We start from the raw sequence: 20,259 nt of genomic DNA on the forward strand, positions 1-20,259 counted from the left end.
TTACAATCCATTGAACCACATTCTCTTAATATAGTGTGTTCTAAAATCATAACTCTGACTGACCAAAACCTGTAGACCTGCTCTGACTCTTATATTCCTTGAACCACTTCTTCTCAGACATTTCTTTTCTCCCCCTCAGACACAATGCTCGATAGTGGAATGCAAAATCTCTGATGCTTTTTTTGGCACCTTGTTTCCTCTCCAACAATTTTCTTACTGCAACATCGTCATAGTCCTCACTTAGAAATGAGTGCAGAAAACTTTCTTTAAACTGTCTCCAGTTGCGCACATTCCTTCGTTCTGCCACCCACCAGTCCCTTGCAGTACCTTGGAGAACAGCAGAGAGTGAAGCGAGGATTTCACCATCACCAAGAGGACGAACAGCAAAATACTCTTCGCAACGTTCAATAAATGCAACAGGGTCATCCACTTACTAAAGGTGGGGAAATCCAGTCTCACCGGGGGTTATACTGTGCTGTGGACTGTACTGTATGTGTACTGTAAGTGACTGGACTGTACACTGTAAGTTGTTTAGAATGGGGAAAGGAAATGTCTGAGAAGGAACTGGTTCAAGCAATCTTTAGAAACTGTAACTAACTCTGCAAACAGCATTGACTCCAGATTGCAAAATGGGGCAAAAATCTGTGGTGTAGTTTATTCCAGCCTTCAATTTACCCAGGTCAGAATGTTAGAAATCTGTAAAGATCATAACAACTTGAATTGATTTTGCATATTATCTGTAACATGTCTTACTGACAGTTTTTATTGGACGTGAGGAGAATTGAGAAGTAAAATCTCTCAGGTCTTTATCCACACGGGTCTCTCTATTAGACCGACTGTTCCTCAACAATGTCTTTTTGTTTTTGGCAATTTGGGTAACAAACAGTCTCCTTCTGATAGAACTGATGTGACAGTCTCTTTAAAGATAAAGACTGTGATTCAAACACTCAGCGCTATCTCTGATTCTACAGATTCAGAGTTTGCCAGAAAAATAGAGATACTGATCTACTGACATCTCTCTCACAATGCGAGACACAAATTCTCTCTTTTTTGCATGACCTGTTTGTGGTCTTTGATCATTGCTTGAAGACATTGTTAAATATGGTAATTCAGTGATGTCTTCACAGATGTGTACTGTGATCATAGACATCTGTAAATAAATCAAACCCACACAGCAGAGCACCATTACAAATGTCATCATCATCATCACTTGTCTTCCAACAATACCCAATGTATGCATAAACTGGATTATATCCCATTGAAATATCCAATAAATACAACTTCTTTCTTCTTGTTTTCTGCAGGCATTTGCAATTAAGCTCAAGATGGCATAAACTCATTGCATTTAGCAAAAGAACATGCATTCTCTTTTGCCAGCGTTTAATCGTGTCATTACTGCTGTTGTGTGTTCATATCTGTCATTGATAATACACTCATTACAGGTTCTGTCATCAGAGACTTCACTTTGCACTTGCTAGGTGTATCTTCTCAAAGATTTGATGAATCAGATCTCATCAGTCATTAATGGTGGCAATCTGGTCAGCGGTTAATGCATCTGATGATGAAGTTAAAGGTTAAATAACAGATGGCATGGTCATAGACACAGGTCAAGGAGCAGGAGAAACATTCAGTGAACTCTCACCCACATCAAGAACTGAAAGTAAGTTATCCATTGCACATTTTGTTTAATCCATAAAAGCTCTGGCTTCAATTACTATTTTGAATATGTGAATGAATATTTGTTGATATCATGACGTTTTGATATTCAGAATATGTTGCTGAATAGTTCTGAGTCGTTTCACTTAAAGCTTAGGCATATTTATAACGTTAGAAAACACATAGTTAATGAATATGAATTAACTATAATGAACTATATGTTTTAAACCGATCACTGCAAAAGTGGCAAAAGCGGTGGCAGTCGATGCTATATATATATAGCCTATATACACACACACGGAGTAAACGGAGCATCCTAGCATTTCCAAGACTTTCCAAAAATGGAAAAAAAATAGAGAGCAATCAGATTATGGCAATCAGAAGAGAGAAAGATGTCAAATCTACAGTTACAGAATCCGCATCGTCAAACTTTATCGCTATGTATTTTACTCTCTCGGCTGGTTTTTATTAAATAAGACGTAATTTAATGCGAAGAGAAGAAACTAAAATGTTGTTAACAGTGGGTGATTTCAGTACAACGATGAGTCCTAATGTGGATTTTATTCGCTGCAGATTAAACGCGTCGCTTAGAGTTCAGTATTTCAGGAACGGTTTGTTTAATAAAAAGTGTTTTAGCTCACATTTGGGGTGACTGTGCAGCGCAAACATAGGTGTCTGATTTGTGAATTATGAGCATTTTCGTGTTGTTGCTCTTCACAAATAACTCATACTCCTCTTTCAGACAAGCAGAAATGTTTTCCCGGCTGAACTGATGAAGGACGTAATTCTTAAATTATCTTTCACGTGTAGCAATGAGACTCACGATGCACGAGGAATCCACAAGTTAATGATGCTTTAATGAAAACCTTTATTTCTAATAATAAAAAAGCAGCATGCATTCTCAATGATGATATTCAAAAGCTTGATAACAGTTAGATTCAAGCATTTTCCAAACTCTGCTGATCCTGCTGTGGAGTTTTACTCCCATTAGAGCTAATCAGATTTAATCTTTTGGCTGGTTTTAGTGGAAAAATGTGGCTTGGATTAGTTGTACATTGTGTTTGAAGAGCAGTACAACTCTGTGACAAGGCTCACAACCTTCCTTCATGTGCCCAGGTGGAGAGCAGCTTTCTCCTCCAAACATCCCCAATTCCCAGGAGTTTCCAAAGACCACAGACCTAAAAGCCCAAGCTGACCTCTGTCAGATGCTGTAATTCAGAGGGTTTGGACATTTGACGGTCAGCTGATTCTTCTGTAATCTCCAGCACAGGCAGAATGGCAAATTATGACGAGGACACCGCCTTTCTGGGGCAAAAGGGACAATTTTTTGTCATCCTTTTCTTTCTCTTGAATGCCATCTACATTTCCACGGGGTTTCACGGCCTCTACATTGTTTTTGTTGGGGCTTCACCATCACATCACTGTCGGGTAGCAGATGGAAATCTAAGTGAAGAATGGATGAAAGCCAGTATTCCCAATGAGACAGTCAATGGAAAACTACAGCCAAGTCAGTGTAGGAGATACAGCCTGGAGACGGTCAGAAACCTGTCTGCTCTGGGTTACTCACCGCTGGAGGTCAACCTCACGGACATTACAGCAGAGACGTGTGTGGACGGATGGAGCTACAGCACAGAAATATACCACTCCACCATCGTCTCTGAGGTGAGTGAGTGAATGCAACATTTCCATCCGCTTTTAACACACCAATAAACTTCATGTGATGCATATTTGACAGTCATACATAAAAATGAGACAAGACTGAGATTTGAGTTTTAATCTGTTTTAATTAAGCAGGTTTCAATCCAGTTTGTATCCTTTGTTACATTTGAACTGAATCTTGCTTGTTCCACAGCAGCCATAAATTAACCATTTTTAAAATTGATTAAATTTGTTTTCACAATTAACAGATTTATGCTGATAAGAAATTTGAGTTGAAATAAACCCAAATCGATTCAAATACACTCCCATTATTCATTTTTGAGTGCATGAAAACTAATTCCTCTCAGTGACTGAACAGCAATAACAGTGTGTAATAAGCTGTTATTCTGTTGTGTGTTCTGGCGCAGTGGGATTTGGTGTGTGACAGCGAGTGGAGAGTCCCGTTCACAACATCAACACTGTACATGGGCTACTTGTTGGGCTCTCTTGTTTCCGGCCAACTTTCTGACAGGTTCTGCTTTTGTCCACAAATCATAATCAGGGCCAACAGTCACACAAATCTTTTTAAAGGTTTGATGCAAAATAGCTGACTATAAGAGAACAGTATGAGAGCAGCTGTTTGCTTTACAGATTTAGCTTTGTGTAGTGAGACAACGATGACAGTGATTTTTGTTTACTGCACGGTAATTCATGTGTGTCTGGTGTCTCAGGTTCGGCAGAAAGAAGGTTCTCTTCGCGTCTCTGGCAGCTGAAGCACTAGTGATCCTCGCACAGTCCTTCTCCGACTCGTGGCTGCTCTTTTGCATTCTGTATTTTTTTGTTGGCACTTTCCAAATATCCCTGTACATCACAGCGTTTGTGCTCGGTAAGCATATTATAAAATGAGATGTCATTGAAGGAAAGTGAGTATAATCTGCTGGAATAGCATGTTTAAGAGTCTGCACTCTTAAAAATAAAGGATTTAAATTGGGTTTTTCACAGCGAAGCCATAGAAGAACCATTTGGTTTCCCAAAGATCCTTTCAGTGAAGAACATTTTAATAATCTAAAGACAGTTTTTCCATTATAAAGAAGCTTTTGTGCGTTGGAAAGAGTTCATGCATGTTCGAGGTTCTTCTGGAAGCATCAATGCCAATAAAGAACCTTTGTTTTTAAGAGTGTGTGTGGGATATTTTAGATATTCACCCACATGCTGTATGAATGTTATTATATTGATTAGATTTGGGTATGCTCACAGGTAGTGAAGTACTGAGTAAATCCCTGCGAGTGCTCTTCACGACGCTGGGAGTGTTTCTGCATTATTGCATCGGTTACATGGTGCTGCCGTGGATCGCCTTCGCCGTCCGTGACTGGAGGTCTCTACTGAGGGTTCTGTCGGGCCTGACGGTGGTCTACATCCCACTGTGGTGGTGAGTCCAAGAAGACCAGAAGGGTTTAAGCTACAGTCACGTTACACTTTCCATTCCATTCATACTGGAAACACAAGCTCAGAAGCTGCAGCACTGCAGGAAAGTGGACTGTGTGCTTTTACATTTTGGATTTGTTATAATTTGTTATATGTTGAATTTTAGTTTTCAAGGCATGGTGTCACATCTGACCCATTGCAGTGTCTTGCAGTGTTTCTCATGCTGAAAGTCTAGTGTGAGCGCGTCTTGTGAATTGGTGCAGTTCTCATCATTGGCCACCTTCAGTCCTTCCCTACAATATCATACTTTCTTTTGCTCTCCATTACTCCTTTTTTCCCTGAACAAATGCACAGGCTGATCCCGGAGTCTCCGCGATGGCTTCTCTCTCAGGGACGCGTGCTGGAATCTGAGGCCATAGTAAGAGAAGCAGCGGAGAAGAACAAAGTCTCTACGCCAGAGGTCATCTTCAGCGAGTCCGAGGTCTGACTTCTGCTCCCGCTGCACTGTGGAGACTAACCCCGCTAAAATAAAAAATATATATGTGCTAAGAGCGCTTTACTAACATTAAGTTATGAAAACGTTATTTCTGAATGTTTTTTTACGTTCAAAATATCCAGTTTTTTTATTTATTGAGAACGATTCTTCTTGGTCATGCGAGTGTTAGAGGAACATTCCATTCTGTTATTTTGAAAACGTTATGAGAACGTTACATTTGAATGTTCTCTCAACATTTAAAACACATTTTTTAATATGTTAAGAGCGTTTCCTCTCAACATTATGAGAACATACATCAAATGTGGATAATGTTATATGAATGTTGCATAAACATCACTTTAAGTCTGTTTTGTCCTAAGCGTTCCCTGTCAGCTGGGAGGTGTTATGGAGAGTGAATCTGTGTTTATATGGTCATTGCTAGGTTAAAGAGGCGGCGTCCCAGAACAGCAAGTTCAGCGCGCTCGACGTTCTACGGACCAGAGATATCCGCAAAACTACGTTCTTATGTTTACTGCTGTGGTGAGACATTCATCCAGTCACACACGAGTGTGTTTAATGTGCTGTAGTTCAGTGAGAGTCTCTTTGTTCCTCCGATAGGATGGCCATCAACATTGGATATTTCGGCTTGTCCTTGAATACCTCTAACCTCAGCGGCGATCCCTTCCTCAACTGCTTCCTATCCGCGCTCACTGAGGTGCCTGCCTACATGGTGTCCACGCTTCTCCTGAAGAGCTGTCCTCGGAGACCCGTCCTGTCCGCTTTCCTCGTCATCGGAGGAGGGTTTCTGCTCCTGCTGCAGCTGATTCCTGAAAGTAAGAGCTCACACACACAATACTGTCAAAATCCTACGGGGGATTCTGTTTGAAAATTAGCCTTACATTCAGATTCGAAGAGAAAAACACTCCTGTCCATGCATCTTTTGCTCACAATACTTACAGAAAGGGACAGTGTTGGTGGAACTATGAGAGCTGTACATTTACTCATTTAGCAGAGGATTTATGATATAAGAGCCAGCACAATAGCAGCAGTGAGTAAGCGAGAGCAGTACAGAAGACACGCAAAGGTGGAATTGAAAGAATTTGTTATAAAACCCTGAAAGCACACAGAGGACTGAGTTTGAGGATTATCGACCCAATCCTGGTCCAGGAGACATCTCTGAATGCCAGTGAGTTTATGACGGCTCGAGGATTAGCTTATGCTCTCTGCAAGTAAAACTGGACTTGGACCATAAGCCTATTACTTGCACATTTATTAAAGAGAGCTGGACTGGTTTTCAGGACACTTTCATATATCTGAGTTTTTGCAGATTTACAGCTTATATGGAGGAATACAGCTGTAGATATGTCAAGTCTTGTGTGGATGCATAAAAGGTTGGTACTGTATGTCTGAACGGGTACATTTATCTTGTTCAGAGATTTTTCTGAGAGATCATACTCTATCCTCAGCGCTAGCAGCAGATCCTGGGTAATTTTGTATGCTTTATATTCTAATCACTGAAAGGGGTCATATGATGCGATTTCAATTGTTCCTTTCTCTTTGGAGTGTTACAAGCTCTTGGTGCATAAAGAAGATCTGTAAAGTTGCAAAGACTAAAGTCTCAAATCCAAAGAGATATTCTTTATAAAAGTTAAGAGTCAGCCACGCCTACCTAAAACGGCTCGTTCGAACACGCCCCCACATGTCTACCTCACTATGTGGGAAGATTTGCATAACGCCGCCCAAATGTTCACGCAAAGAAAGAAGGCGTAACTTTTATTCTTGCTGTAGTATTGTTGCTGCCGCCGCCATGTCCTGAAGGCGCTGTGTGTTTTGTTGTGAAAACCAAACTACTTTGTTTGGTCTTCCAAAAGAGGACACGACTAGAAATCAGTGGTTAAGTTGTATTTACAACACTGTTCCAGAACACTTCAACCCAAATATTCAGATGTGTGCAACGCATTTTATGGAGGACCAATCACAACGCACTGGATAGCTGGCCAATCACAGCACACCTCGCTTTTCAGAACGATGAGCTTTGTAAAAATCAACACGTTTCAGAAAGGCGGGGCATAGAGGAGAAACAATAATGTACAGTATGTGGAAAATAATGTGTTTTTTTAACCTTAAACTGCATAAACACATTTCATTACACCAAATACACAAAATAATGTTATTTTTAGCAGCATCATATGACCCATTTAACACTTTTGGCAGAGGTCTGGTCTTTATTCAGCCTGAGGGTGGCGCTCTAATGTTTCAGTGCTCTAATACTATATTAGAATTAACTTAGTATTTATTGCCTCTGAATGTTGTAGAATGTAACGAGTTATGGAGGAATTTGTGTGAGATAAAGAGAGTCATCTATTTTCAGAACAAACATGAAGCTAACACTACAGAACTATATTCAGTGCTGCAGCTGTGATGGCAAAAGACTAATTCACTACAGGGTCCGTCAAGATTTTCCCATGGGGATTCATAATTAATTTTAAATTTAAAGTTATAAGTAAAATAAGGTCTGTGATAATTGGAAAATGACGATATGTTTTGCTGTACAGTGTAAACTGCACACACTCAGACCCCAGACGTTCTAATGTAGGCTACTATACACTCTAAAAAATTTTGGGTTAAATATAACCCAGCGCTGGGTTAAAAATGGACAAACCCAGCTATTGGGTTGTGTTGACCCAGCAGTTGGGTCGTTTTGACCCAGCTATTGGGTCGTTTTGACCCAGCAGTTGGGTTGTTTTGAACCAGCTATTGGGTTGTTTTGACCCAGCTGTTGGGTTGTTTTGACCCAGCTATTGGGTTGTTTTGACCCAGCGGCTGTTTTGACCCAGCTGTTGGGTTGTTTTGACCCAGCTGTTGGGTTGCTTTGAACCAGCTGTTGGGCTGTTTTGACCCAGCTGTTGGGTTGTTTTGACCCAGCTGTTGGGTTGCTTTGAACCAGCTGTTGGGCTGTTTTGACCCAGCTGTTGGGTTGTTTTGACCCAGCTGTTGGGTTGCTTTGAACCAGCTGTTGGGCTGTTTTGACCCAGCAGTTGGGTTGTTTTGAACCAGCTGTTAGGTTGTTTTGACCCAGCTGTTGGGTTGTTTTGACCCAGCTGTTGGGTTGTTTTGACCCAGCTGTTGGGTTGTTTTGACCCAGCTATTGGGTTCCAGCTATTGGGTTGTTTTGACCCAGCTGTTGGGTTGCTTTGAACCAGCTGTTGGGTTGTTTTGACCCAGCTATTGGGTTGTTTTGACCCAGCTATTGGGTTGTTTTGACCCAGCTATTGGGTTGTTTTGACCCAGCTATTGGGTTGTTTTGACCCAGCTATTGGGTTGTTTTGACCCAGCTATTGGGTTGTTTTGACCCAGCTATTGGGTTGTTTTGACCCAGCTATTGGGTTGTTTTGACCCAGCTATTGGGTTGTTTTGACCCAGCTATTGGGTTGTTTTGACCCAGCTATTGGGTTGTTTTGACCCAGCTATTGGGTTGTTTTGACCCAGCTATTGGGTTGTTTTGACCCAGCTATTGGGTTGTTTTGACCCAGCTATTGGGTTGTTTTGACCCAGCAGTTGGGTTCAAAACAACCCAACTGCTGGGTCAAAACAACCCAATAGCTGGGTTTGTCCCTTTTTAACCCAGCGCTGGGTTATATTTAACCTAGCATTTTTAAGAGTGTATACAGTAAATAAACATAACTGCTTCAGAATTCATGTTTTCAGTCAGGGTGTGGGTCATTTATGTCTCGTCACAGTTACAGACGAGCCACGGCTGATCATCAGGCAAGGCTGTTTTATTAAACGCTGTGGTCATTATAATGAAGAGGCTCTTTGACAGGTCTGCCTACTCTGGCACTGGCATTAGAGATGGCTGGTAAGTTTGGCTTCACCATGTCCTTCACCGTGGTCTACATCTACACAGCGGAGCTCTATCCCACCGTGCTGAGAAACCTGGGCATCGGCATGTGCTCCTCAGCTGCTCGCATCGGCAGCATCACCGCACCTTACATCATATTCCTGGGTAAATCCTGTCCTGTGTGTCGAATCATCTGCATCACAGTGGACTGGAGAAACGACGCTGTGTTCTTCTCTCTATTCATAAAGGTACTTTCAACAAATCTCTGCCCTACATCCTGATGGGAAGCCTGACCATTGCTTCCTCAATAGCAAACATGTTTCTGCCGGAGACGCTTGGAAAAGTGCTGCCCGGGACTCTGGAACAAATGCAGAAATGCAAACAGTAAGGCACTTGAATTGTGTGTGTGTGTGTGTGTGTGTGTGTTTTAACAAACCATACATCTTTATCTATAGACTTTACCTATTGTTTTTTATTAGTTTTATTAGAAGAGATAAACGCACCTTGGAGGAAGTGAAAGGAACAATCATTGTGAAAGACGAAAAAATGTGAAAGGAGAAAAATTTGATGGCTACACAGCAGGAAAAAATGAATAAAAATGATCCTCCGGACATTAAGACATTCAGAAGAATGGCACCTCGTCAATGGCTTAACAGTTTTCTAGGTAACTCTTGATAAAATGTGAATAAAGTATGTCTACAGGTCATTTTTTCTTTTTTTGAAAGTATATTTGTTTTTTATGTTAATCTGTAATTGGTATTAGCACATGAATTTCTTTTTTTTTACCATTATACTTAGCATATAATTTAAAAGATATGAATGGTTGTTGTGAGAATCACACTAAAATAAGAAATGGTAGTTGGCATCCAGGTTGTTGTATATTTAAAGTGCTTGTGCAAAGTGCACAAATAAAAACTGTTATAAAGCAGAAAGTTTCGTTCCTTGATTATGATTTGTTCTTTAGTACTCTATTATTACAGCAGACATCTTTTAAGATGGGTGATAGGGTTAGAAAGAAGACCAATCACAGCTGTTGGGGTCTATATAGACATAAAGAAACCCAAAGGACAAGCTGACGAGATAAGGCTACTCAAACTGAAAAAAAAAGGCATCGTACTTTAATACTACATACACAACAATACCTCTGCATTAAAGCAGACTTCTGTTGTGTCCTCTAGTACTCAGTAACTGCACAAGTAAATCCTCTTAACTCTTTATTCAACACATGCTACATTTTACAGGACTATTATGGCTTCTTAGAGAATACTAAGTAGCACCTCTACACTTGAACAATATACTGCCACCGTGTGGTTAAACTACAAAACACAACTTCTAGGCATTACTGATTTTTCATGCAACTACCTCTGGATCAAATTTACAGTCAAATGATTATGATCTTGCCTCGACCTGTTTGACGGAGAAACACGGCAGAGCCTGAGGAGCATTGCTATATATACATTTTCCATTGGGATGTGGCATAAAGAAATGGAGAGCGTGTCTTAAGTTTCCTCTGCTGAAGGTGGCAACCACACAAAACCTTCTTTAGAGATGCATTGAGTAATGAGCACCGGATGGAGTGATGGATCAGAACCAGGGGACGGACAGACCCAGAGCTCCTGCATGACGCAGAGCTGAGAGTGAAAGGGACTCAGGAATGAGCTCCGGAGCTGTGCATCTGATCAATTAAAATCTGCCTGGAAACTTAAGTACTTTCTTTTTTTTTATTCTGTAAACATCAACATTATACAGTTTGCATAATTATTAACTTCATACATTAAGAAAAGCCAGAAGGAAAAGCAAAAAAGTGAAAGTGTAAGTATTCACATGCATGAGCACCTCAGTGGCACTCAGATTTCATACAGAGATTTCAGTGGTTTGTGAGCTGACGGTGTTATTCGTGCCACATTTGGCAGGTGTTCATTGCTAACCCTGGCTGAGGTGGTTTATCTGTCGCCGATGTTTGGATTGCATTGGCTTTATTGCAGGACCACCTACACCACACTTCTCTCTGCATGTATACGAGACATATTAAATACTTAATTCAGCAAAAAAAAAGTGAGCTCAACATGGCTTGCTTTCATTGCAAATATTTATTACAATTTCTGATGGAAACAACTGCATCTCTCGTAGCTCATGGAATGACAATGATACATGGAAGGACAGTACAGAAAATAAAATGCATTTATGTGCCATTCCACTGCGACTCCATAGAAATAGACCTAGAAGACTGCGCCCTTGGCATCTCACCCCGTTTTAGATGTTTTACACTATGTTATTTGTGTTTATTAAAAAAAAAAACACTAATAAAAATTAATAATAATCATGGAACAAGGCATGCATGTTTTTTTTTTCATTCATGTTATTCAAATTAAGAGCTATCCAAGGACAGCTTTAAAAAAATCTATATATGGCATTTACATAAATTATATTTTGTCCATGTCATTGATTAACAGCTGTCCTTATTTCACTCGCACCCTTCTGTTCAAGGCAAGCTATCGAACAGCTTCAAACATCACGATCTTCTGTGTGTCCACTTTTCACCATCATCATGTTACTAGTCATTAGCAGTTAAATATAATAATAATGTGTGTTTGTGTGGAAGGCATGCTCTGCTCTCGCCCAAATTATCAGACACTTGTGGCCAGTAATGATACTCACACATTACTCTGAGGTTCATTGCCATGCCCGTCTTCAATTCCAAATCATATTAAAAAAAGAGAAACAACTATTGGTCTATTTCAGTTTACAGTAGCTTTGGGAATTAATTTCTGAATGTGGCAGTACAATTGTTTTAATTTTTTTGGGAGAACAAAAACAGATATGCAATTCAACACGGCCACATCAGCACATTAACAGACAGTCTCGACTTCATCTTAAAGCCTGACGACAGGAAACGAAACACTGGAGAGAAGTCAAAGCACTTCCTGTTTGAAGTATGTGACGCAAATGACTCAGAAGCTGTGAACATTTCTGTGAGTACACACGCAGAATCATTCCCTGATGAACAGAAAGAGATCAACGGACAAAAAAAACATCAAATTTCAGAGTAAATAAAACCGAAGCCAATGCGAAGATTCATTGTTTGGAATTGACCACATTTGCAGAATCACTGCAGGTTTGTGGTTTTGGTAAGAAACAATGTGAGAACCAGTCGATGAACTGAAGGATAACAGTCTGTGTGAGTGGAGTCGTGGTTGTGAAGGCGGGATGAGCGTGGTGCTTCCTCTTCCTCTTCCTCTAATCGATGTACTGTGAGAGCCAGCGGAAGCCCTCGCCGTAGCCCTGTCTCTTCAGCACGCTGCACATGAACACCTCCAGGGGTCTCGTGTTCAGCTCTTTGAGAGGAACGTTGCCCTGAAGACACAAACAAAACCATTAAAGGCGCTTAAACACAATTCTGAGACGTTCACAGATGGTAAATGTGAGGTGAATGCATCAAGCAGGATTGTGACTGTCACAGTCATAGCGCCACCAACAGGCACAAATGCTCCTCTTATATTTCACCCAAATCACTTCAAACTGGCCCAGAATAATGTCAAGACGGATGATAAAAAAATGCGATCCTTGATATCTTACATCACAGTGGACTGGAGAAACGACGCTGTGTTCTTCTCTCTATTCGTAAAGGTACTTTCAACAAATATCTGCCCTACATCCTGATGGGAAGCCTGACCATTGCATCCTCAGTAACAAACATGTTTCTGCCGGAGACGTTTGGAAAAGTGCTGCCCGAGACTCTGGAACAAATGCAGAAATGCAAAAGGTAAGTCACTTGCATTATGTGTCGTTGTTGTTTTTAACAAATCATATATACAGAAAAACCTTTATCTATTGACTTTTCAATAAATATTACCTCTAGTTTTATTAGAAGAGATAAACACGCCTTGGAGGAAGGGAAAGGAACAGTCATCATGAAAGAAGAAAACATTTGAGCACAGCTACACAGCAGCAAATAAATGAATAAAAATTCTCCTGCGGACATGAAGACATTCAGAAGATCCTACATCTGGACGGTCAATGACATTGTTTTTATAGGCAACTATTTTTAGAATGTGAATAAAATGTTATTTTTATCACTGAGATTCTTTTTTGAAAGTATTATATTAACAGTGGATTTGTCTTTTTTATGTCAATCTGTAATTGGCATTAGCACATGCATATCTTTGTTTATTTACCATTGTACTTAACATATCATTTAAAGGGATAGTTCACCTTCAGTTGCTGGTACCCATTGACTTTCATAGAATGGGGGAAAAATACACTATGCAAGTCAATAGGGACCAGCAACTGAAGGTGAACTATCCCTTTAAAAGATATTAATGGTTGATGTGTGAGAATCGCATCAAAATCAGAAATGGTAGTTGTGCACCTATAAAAGCTGTTTAAAGCAAATAGTTGTCTTCCTTGATTATGATTGGCCGAGCTGCACTCTATTACATTCATTCCCAGTGGATGCAAAGCTATCATATCTTTTAATAATCCTGGGATAAGGTGCCTGTGGACCGATCACAGCTGTTGCTGTCTGTTTAGACACAACACAAAGAAATCCACAGCGGAGCCTGAGGAACAGTGCTAAATATACATATTCCACTGGGATGTGGCATAAAGAAATGGAGAGCGTCTCTCTTATTTTCCTCTGCTGAAGTGGGCAACCACACAAAACCTTCCTTTGAGATGAACATCACTGTAAGTAATGAGAATTTGCACACCATTACAGGGATTGTTCAGCCAGAGGTCATCATTACTCGCCCGCATGTCGTACTAAACACACTTTGGAGATGATATTTCTGAAACTTGTGTTTTTTTGTCGATGAAGATTAAAGAAACATTGGCTTGTTTAAAGCTGCTGTGCAAAACTTTTTTTAGTCATTAGCAGTTAAATAGAATAATAATCTGTGTTTGTGTGAAAGGCATGCTTCTCTCGCTCAACTGAGACACTTGTAATGATCCTCGCCCATTACTCTGAGGTTTCTTCAATACCAAATCATATTAAAAAAGAAAAACAAGTATTGGTCTCGATCAGTTTACAGTAGCTTTGGGAATGAGTTTCTGAATGTGGCAGTACAATTGTTTTAATTTTTTGGGGACAACAGAAAACATATGCAATTCAACACGGCCACTTCAGCAGACGGTCACGACTTCATGTTAAAGCCCGAGGACTGCGGCCTCATGACAGGAAATGAAACACTGGAGAGAAGTCAAAGCACTTCCTGTTTGAAGTATGTGATGTGAAGCGGTGTACACTTCTATCAGCTCTTTCTGAAGTGGTGTTATCAGTACACATGTAGAATCATTTACAGATAAACAGACAGAAAAAACATCAAATTAGAGCGTAAATAAAACTGACGTGAACGCAAAGATGCATTGTTTGGAGTTTACCACATCCACAGAATCAGTTTTCGTAAGAAATAATGTGAGAAAAGAGTTGATGAACTGAATGATATCAGTCTGTGGGAGTCGAGTCGTGTGTTTCTTCCTCTTCCTCTAATCGATGTACTGTGAGAGCCAGCGGAAGCCCTCGCCGTAGCCCTGTCTCTTCAGCACGCTGCACATGAACACCTCCAGGGGTCTCGTGTTCAGCTCTTTGAGAGGAACGTTGCCCTGAAGAGACAAACAACGTGCTTCGTTTCACTCAATATCTGCATTGGTTTCTGTGGCAATCGTGTTGTGTTTGTATGCCTGTGCTAAAAACAACAACAGCAACACAGTTTGCAATAAAGACGAGGACATGTTGCCGTGGCGATGGACACACTAGAGCAGTGCTGTCCAGTCCTGCAGAGCTCAGCTCCAACCCCAATCAAACACACCTGAAGCAGCTAATCAAGCTCTTACTAGGCATACTAGAAACTTCCAGGCAGGTGAGCTGAACTCTGCAGGACCGTGGCCTCCGTTCTCAAACAATCATGCTATAAGAGTGCCGAGTCTTACCTTTCCCGTCGTCTGACCGTACAGGCCAAAGATCTCGCGCAGTTTCTCCTCACTAATGGCTTCAGGTTTGTCGATCTTGTTGCCGAGGATCAAGATAGGCACGTTTCCGATGGTTTCATCTGTCATTAGTGCCTGTTATTTATATCCAGCACAACAAACACAGGTACAGTATGCATTAGACAGGAGATACATGATGAATCAAGACACTTAAAATGTTTGCGTATTGCATAAAGGCTCATGAGACACCGTTGAGCCAAAGTATACTTCGGTCATCGCACACTGCTCATGTGACGTAACAGAAACAGTCCACTAGGTGGCCCTGCGCATGTGAAGCGAGACGGAGTGGAACGTGGAAATAGCAGTACACCCCGACTTTAAACTTCACAGACTTCAATGAACGAACATTGGCCCGTGGTTTAAATTTGCACCCCTTATTTTACATTTTTTAGTTTAAATATTAACCTCTTGTTTTAAGTAAAAAAATATTTAAGTTTATACAATTTTAACCCCTTATTTGACGTTTCAGCTTATTTGAAAGCTACAATTTGAACCGCTGATTTTACATTTTAAAATTGGTGCGTTTAAATTTTAACCCCCATTTAAATATCACTTTAAATGTTAACCCCTTGTTTTATGTTTAAAATTTTTACATAAAGAAAGAGGTCAATGTACACACATCCAAAAAAGCCTTGGCCAGGTGCAAGATCAAAAGGTACATCAAATAATAGAAAAAAGATCTGCACACTGTTATTCTCCCTTTATTCAAAAAAAGTTAAAAATAGCAACATTTCGGTCAAAGACCTTGGTCAGGCAAACTTTTTTGAATAAAGGGAGAATAAGTGTGCAGATCTTTTTTCTATCTTTAAAATTTTAACCATTATTTTACATTTTAAAATGTTTTCCATTTAAATTTTAACCCCTTATTTCAAAATTTTCAGGTTATATTTTAACCCCTTAATTCACCTTTTTTAATTTTCCAGGTTAATCTTTAACCCCTTATTTTAAACTTTTCATTTTAAATTAACCTCTTATTTTAAATGAGATTTTTAAATTTTAATGAAAAAATTGATTTCAATTAAAATGTTTCACATTTCTAAATTTTAATTCTAACCCTACATAAACGGAGATTTGCTTTTATTGCTTAAATTGCATATTGTTTGAAGATCAACATTGGGCAGGATGTGGAATAAACATTTTGTAAATAATTATTTTTAAATGAAAATATTTTTTCCATCCGGTTAATCATAGTAGTAATTGACAGAGTAACCCAGTGGTGTCCAAACCGGCTCCAGCACACTGGAAGTTTCTAGCGAGTCTGAAGACCTTGATTAGCAGGTTCAGGTGTGTTTAACTAGACACTGCAGGACAGTGGCCCTCCAGGAACAGATTTGGACACCCCTGGACTAATTAATTATCAAAATAATGGTTAGTTGTCTCACATCAAGCTCTGTTTTGGACTCGGCCAGTCTGATGAGATCGGCGCAGTCCACCAGGAAGACGATGCCGTTGATGGCTGGGAGGTAGTTCTTCCACACTCGTCGAGCTGCGCAGAAACACAACACTGAGCACACACGTGATCTGATGCAGACAGACGGCGAGGTGTGGATCCGTCTACTCACCCTGAGCGTGGCCACCCAGATCGAACGTGGTGAAGGTCATGCCAGCAATCGTCAGCTCCTCTGAGGCTGAGAGGAGAAACACACGCAGGGATTATTCCGGTCCACATTCGGCCTCCGACTGAAACCACTTCTACTTAAACTTGTGAAATAAATAACTTCTGAATTCTGTAATGCCATCACCAATGAAGAAACTGTTAAAAACAAGACTAAAAAGGAAGTAAACACTGAAATGATGCATCAGTAATCTGAAAGTTTGTGCTCACTGGGAACCATGTTTTCTCAAACAAAGACCACACAATGCTGTTTTCACGTATGCTACAGTGAATATCAGCTGCTGGGGTTTCTCTGGGTCTGCCTACTTTAGTGAACGAAAGCTCTGTCTGGATTACAGTATTCATGTTGTGAACGAAACGTTCATTTTCTGTACATGTCATGTGTGATTCCATTCATTATAGTGAAAACGAAAAGGAATTTACCAAAACATTTCTTGAACAAAACACACATTTATGATTCTTCTATGAAATTAGACACCCTTAAAAAGAGATAACCTTGAAATTTCTTCTTGGAATTGCATATATTTAAAAAAAAAAAGCCGTAAAGTCAGAATTGCGCGATAACTCAATTACAAGATTTAAACTCGGAATTGCAAAAAATAAGGTCAGAACTGTGAGTTGCATTGCCTTTTTTACTCCATGGTGGAAACAGGCTTTCATAGAATATTACGTGAATATGACAGAACGGCCAACTGGAAGTAGTGTAGTATAGTTTCAAAGTCAAGAATGAAAAGTCTGTCGCTCATGCGCATCCAGAGCTGAACTCTCGTTATCTTCAAGCTACAGATGCATTCAGAGAAGACTGAAAATGAAATCTCTGTTGGGTGTGTGTGCTGAAACGGTCACTTACTGGGGTGTAAGGTTGGCACATGCTGACCCAGTCTGTCGTCTTTGAGCATATGCAGCAGCGTCGTTTTGCCAGCATTGTCCAGACCGAGGAATACTAACTTGCCAGACTTCTTGTACAGCCCTGAAACAGAATGATTTTATCCAATTGAATGGTACTTATGATTAAGTATCATTAACTATCACACAGTGGCGAATGAAATGAGGTGTTCTACTGATGTAGCTCTGCAGGCTGCTGGATAATGCTAGCTGACAGTTTTAACACATTCACATGCAACTCTGATTGCATTTCTGTACAAAACATTCACTTTCCATGACCCAAACACTTCCTGGAGAATTACATCAAATCACACACACTACGTTTCTGTTGTTGAAATATTTCACACTACCAAAGTAAGCTGGGTTGCGATCTGGAAACCCGTGTTCTTAACGAATGAACTTGGAGAGGGACTTACCCAGGAACTGCAGAACGCTACTGAAACCACTATAAATCCAATCAAATATGAAGGACATATCCAGGCCGTGGAACTTCTGAAAAGAAATAGACGTATTAAGAGATTTAACAGGTCAAACTTCAGGCGTTTTGAGTATGTATGGAATAGGATTAATCAAATCACTAAAAGTGCGGAAACATTTGCGGTTCAAACGATGGATTTCTCTGCATTTCTGCTGTTCTGCAGTGTGTTGAGTAAATACACACACACAGAAATGTCTGAACGTCTCTGAGCAGAACGCTATGATCATTAAACAAACACAATCAGAAATGAAATGTAGAGGTCACAGGTGAGTGTGAAGAAGTCTGAGCAGATGAAGATGAACTGAGGTATGCATGTGAAGTGTTTGATACACTGCACCGAATGAAATATGTCCATAAAAGCAGACGTGTTTACACAGGGCTTCTGCAGGTTTTATGAGAGTAATTTAAGACCCTTTTAAGACCAAATAAAGAATACTTAAAGGGAAAAAAACCGGATGGGAACACAAACATCATTAAAGTTCTCTAGATGTAAATGTCCAGAATGAGTTGCATTAGTAACATTTCAAAGTTTGAAAACACAACTTCCGTTTGATGTTCATTACATTTTAATACATTACCAAAAAAGTATTTTTTGTCTTGTTTTCTAGTTTAAATGTCTTAAGTTTCCTAAATCAAGACACATTTACTTGAGAAGCAAAATAAGTCTTGTTTTCTGTCAAACGGATCAAAATAAAGTAACTTTATGCTTCAAGAACAAATATCTGTCAATCTGAGAAAAATGACGTTCTTAAGCATGAACTCGCATCACTTTGTTTAGTTAAAATAGAAGACTTCCGTTTGCAGTGAATGTATCTTGATTTAAGGATGTTCACACCGTGTCCTAACAACACGTGATAAAAGGGATCTTTCCCATGTTAATCAGAGTTTTTGTCCTAATCAGCCCGATTACACGCAACGTTTCTATTTCTGACGTCACGGCTGGAACAACAACATACAAACTATAACAGTGATAACCTCACGTACTGATTATGTGCTTTATTCAGTGTTAAAAGTGTCTAATGCGAGTTTGAATATGACCTCTATAGCCACACTGAACGCAGCAACACATAGATTACCTCAGAGCCTGAAAATAAATTAAAGCACACAGATGGTATCAGTCACTCAGTACTTTTAATAATGTTCAAAGGTTTAATATTAGATGATAAACTGGTCCATCTCGTCGGGAGTGCAGTGCGCTTCTGAATGGCTGTGATATTTGAGCGATTCTGTCGCGCTTTGGAAAACAAAACATTTTTTTTGCATTGCATGCAACATTTAATGCCATAAAGTTACACATTTACGACTTTTTGCTTTAAGATCTTTTTAAAGCCTTAATTTGTGGATAGGAGAATTAAAACTTAAGACCAATCTGATTTCAGAGTTTTGTTTATATGAACACATTCATTCACATATGTATTAGATGCACTGTGCAGTTCTTCAGTCGCAGGGTTGTATTTGTCTGGATGACACATTAATAAACAAAGCTGACCAATATTTCAGAACAGCTTTTTTTTTTGCAAATACTACTGGCCAGCTCATAAAACAGAATTAAACACACGTGTGCATGTTTGGAAGATGTGAAACATATGTAATCTAATCATGGCACTGCACATGTGCTTCATGTATTACTGAATCAGACTGAGAAGCAGTCATATTTCAGTGTCTACACTCTAATCAGATTTCACTCAGATCAAGCTCAATCGATCGATTAATGTGCTTTTCTGATCTGATTAAGCCATCAAACTGATTACTAATGAATTATTTGGCCGTATGTAATGTTCTGTACATGAGCTATGATTTCAATGTAATTTTTTATTTTATTTACAGAACTACACCTTGTCATAACGAACATCCGTAACTTTTATCTTCCAACCTGTTTTGTAATGCAATACCATACAGCAACTCTGCGATAAAACCTTATCAGGATTGAAGCATTTGATACCAGAGCATGTAGAAAGTTCATTCAAAATAAGCTTTTTTGAGGCAGATAATCAGCAGCAAACTAAGTCAAGCCACTGAAGAGTCAGCAGGCGGGTCTCAGGTGAGGCGTCCACACGAGTCAGTGTTCATATTCAGAGCGTTTCTGATCATCATCATCATCATCATCATCATCATCATCGGAGGTGTGAATGAAAGAATGAGCGCTGGTGTTGCGCAATCCGTCAGTCAGCAGCCGCTGGAGTAAAGAGCAGCAGCGCTAAAGGTGAAGGACACGCGCGAGCTACACGTCAGCATGATCTCTCTCACACACACACAGACAC

At 39.9% G+C, this 20,259-nt stretch overlaps 2 protein-coding genes across 2 annotated transcripts in view; one reads left to right on the plus strand and one right to left on the minus strand.

Annotated features, from left to right (window-relative positions):
- The first annotated feature begins 1,624 nt into the window (after nt 1–1,624).
- slc22a5 (solute carrier family 22 member 5) lies at nt 1,625–13,077 on the plus strand. Its single transcript, XM_016445226.1, has 11 exons — nt 1,625–1,660; nt 2,773–3,318; nt 3,723–3,826; nt 4,026–4,180; nt 4,552–4,723; nt 5,074–5,200; nt 5,637–5,734; nt 5,813–6,027; nt 9,018–9,200; nt 12,663–12,798; nt 12,895–13,077. The coding sequence occupies exons 2-11, from the start codon at nt 2,932–2,934 to the stop codon at nt 12,965–12,967; spliced, it is 1,650 nt and encodes a 549-aa protein (XP_016300712.1). The 5' UTR covers nt 1,625–1,660; nt 2,773–2,931; the 3' UTR covers nt 12,968–13,077.
- Nucleotides 13,078–13,916: 839 nt separating this feature from the next.
- LOC107657201 (GTP-binding protein SAR1b-like) overlaps nt 13,917–20,259 on the minus strand; it is an 8,509-nt gene continuing 2,166 nt past the window's right edge. The window contains exons 2-7 of the mRNA XM_016445227.1: nt 17,937–18,012; nt 17,486–17,605; nt 16,583–16,648; nt 16,403–16,506; nt 14,964–15,095; nt 13,917–14,636 (exon numbers count right to left, since the gene is read on the minus strand). Of these exons, the coding sequence (XP_016300713.1) occupies nt 14,520–14,636; nt 14,964–15,095; nt 16,403–16,506; nt 16,583–16,648; nt 17,486–17,605; nt 17,937–17,994 (597 nt within the window). The 5' untranslated portion in view covers nt 17,995–18,012 and the 3' untranslated portion in view covers nt 13,917–14,519. The remainder of the gene's footprint in view (nt 14,637–14,963; nt 15,096–16,402; nt 16,507–16,582; nt 16,649–17,485; nt 17,606–17,936; nt 18,013–20,259) is intronic.

Source organism: Sinocyclocheilus anshuiensis, unplaced genomic scaffold (assembly GCF_001515605.1).
Source record: "Sinocyclocheilus anshuiensis isolate Anshui unplaced genomic scaffold, SAMN03320099.WGS_v1.1 scaffold4098, whole genome shotgun sequence".
Classification (NCBI taxonomy): Eukaryota; Metazoa; Chordata; class Actinopteri; order Cypriniformes; family Cyprinidae; genus Sinocyclocheilus; species Sinocyclocheilus anshuiensis.

Coding starts and splice junctions, on each gene's coding strand:
- slc22a5 (XM_016445226.1), top strand. CDS start 2,932: ATGGCAAATTATGACGAGGACACCGCCTTTCTGGGGCAAAAGGGACAA. Junction 4,181..4,551: donor CATCACAGCGTTTGTGCTCG/GTAAGCATATTA, acceptor GTATGCTCACAG/GTAGTGAAGTACTGAGTAAA. Junction 4,724..5,073: donor GTCTACATCCCACTGTGGTG/GTGAGTCCAAGA, acceptor ACAAATGCACAG/GCTGATCCCGGAGTCTCCGC.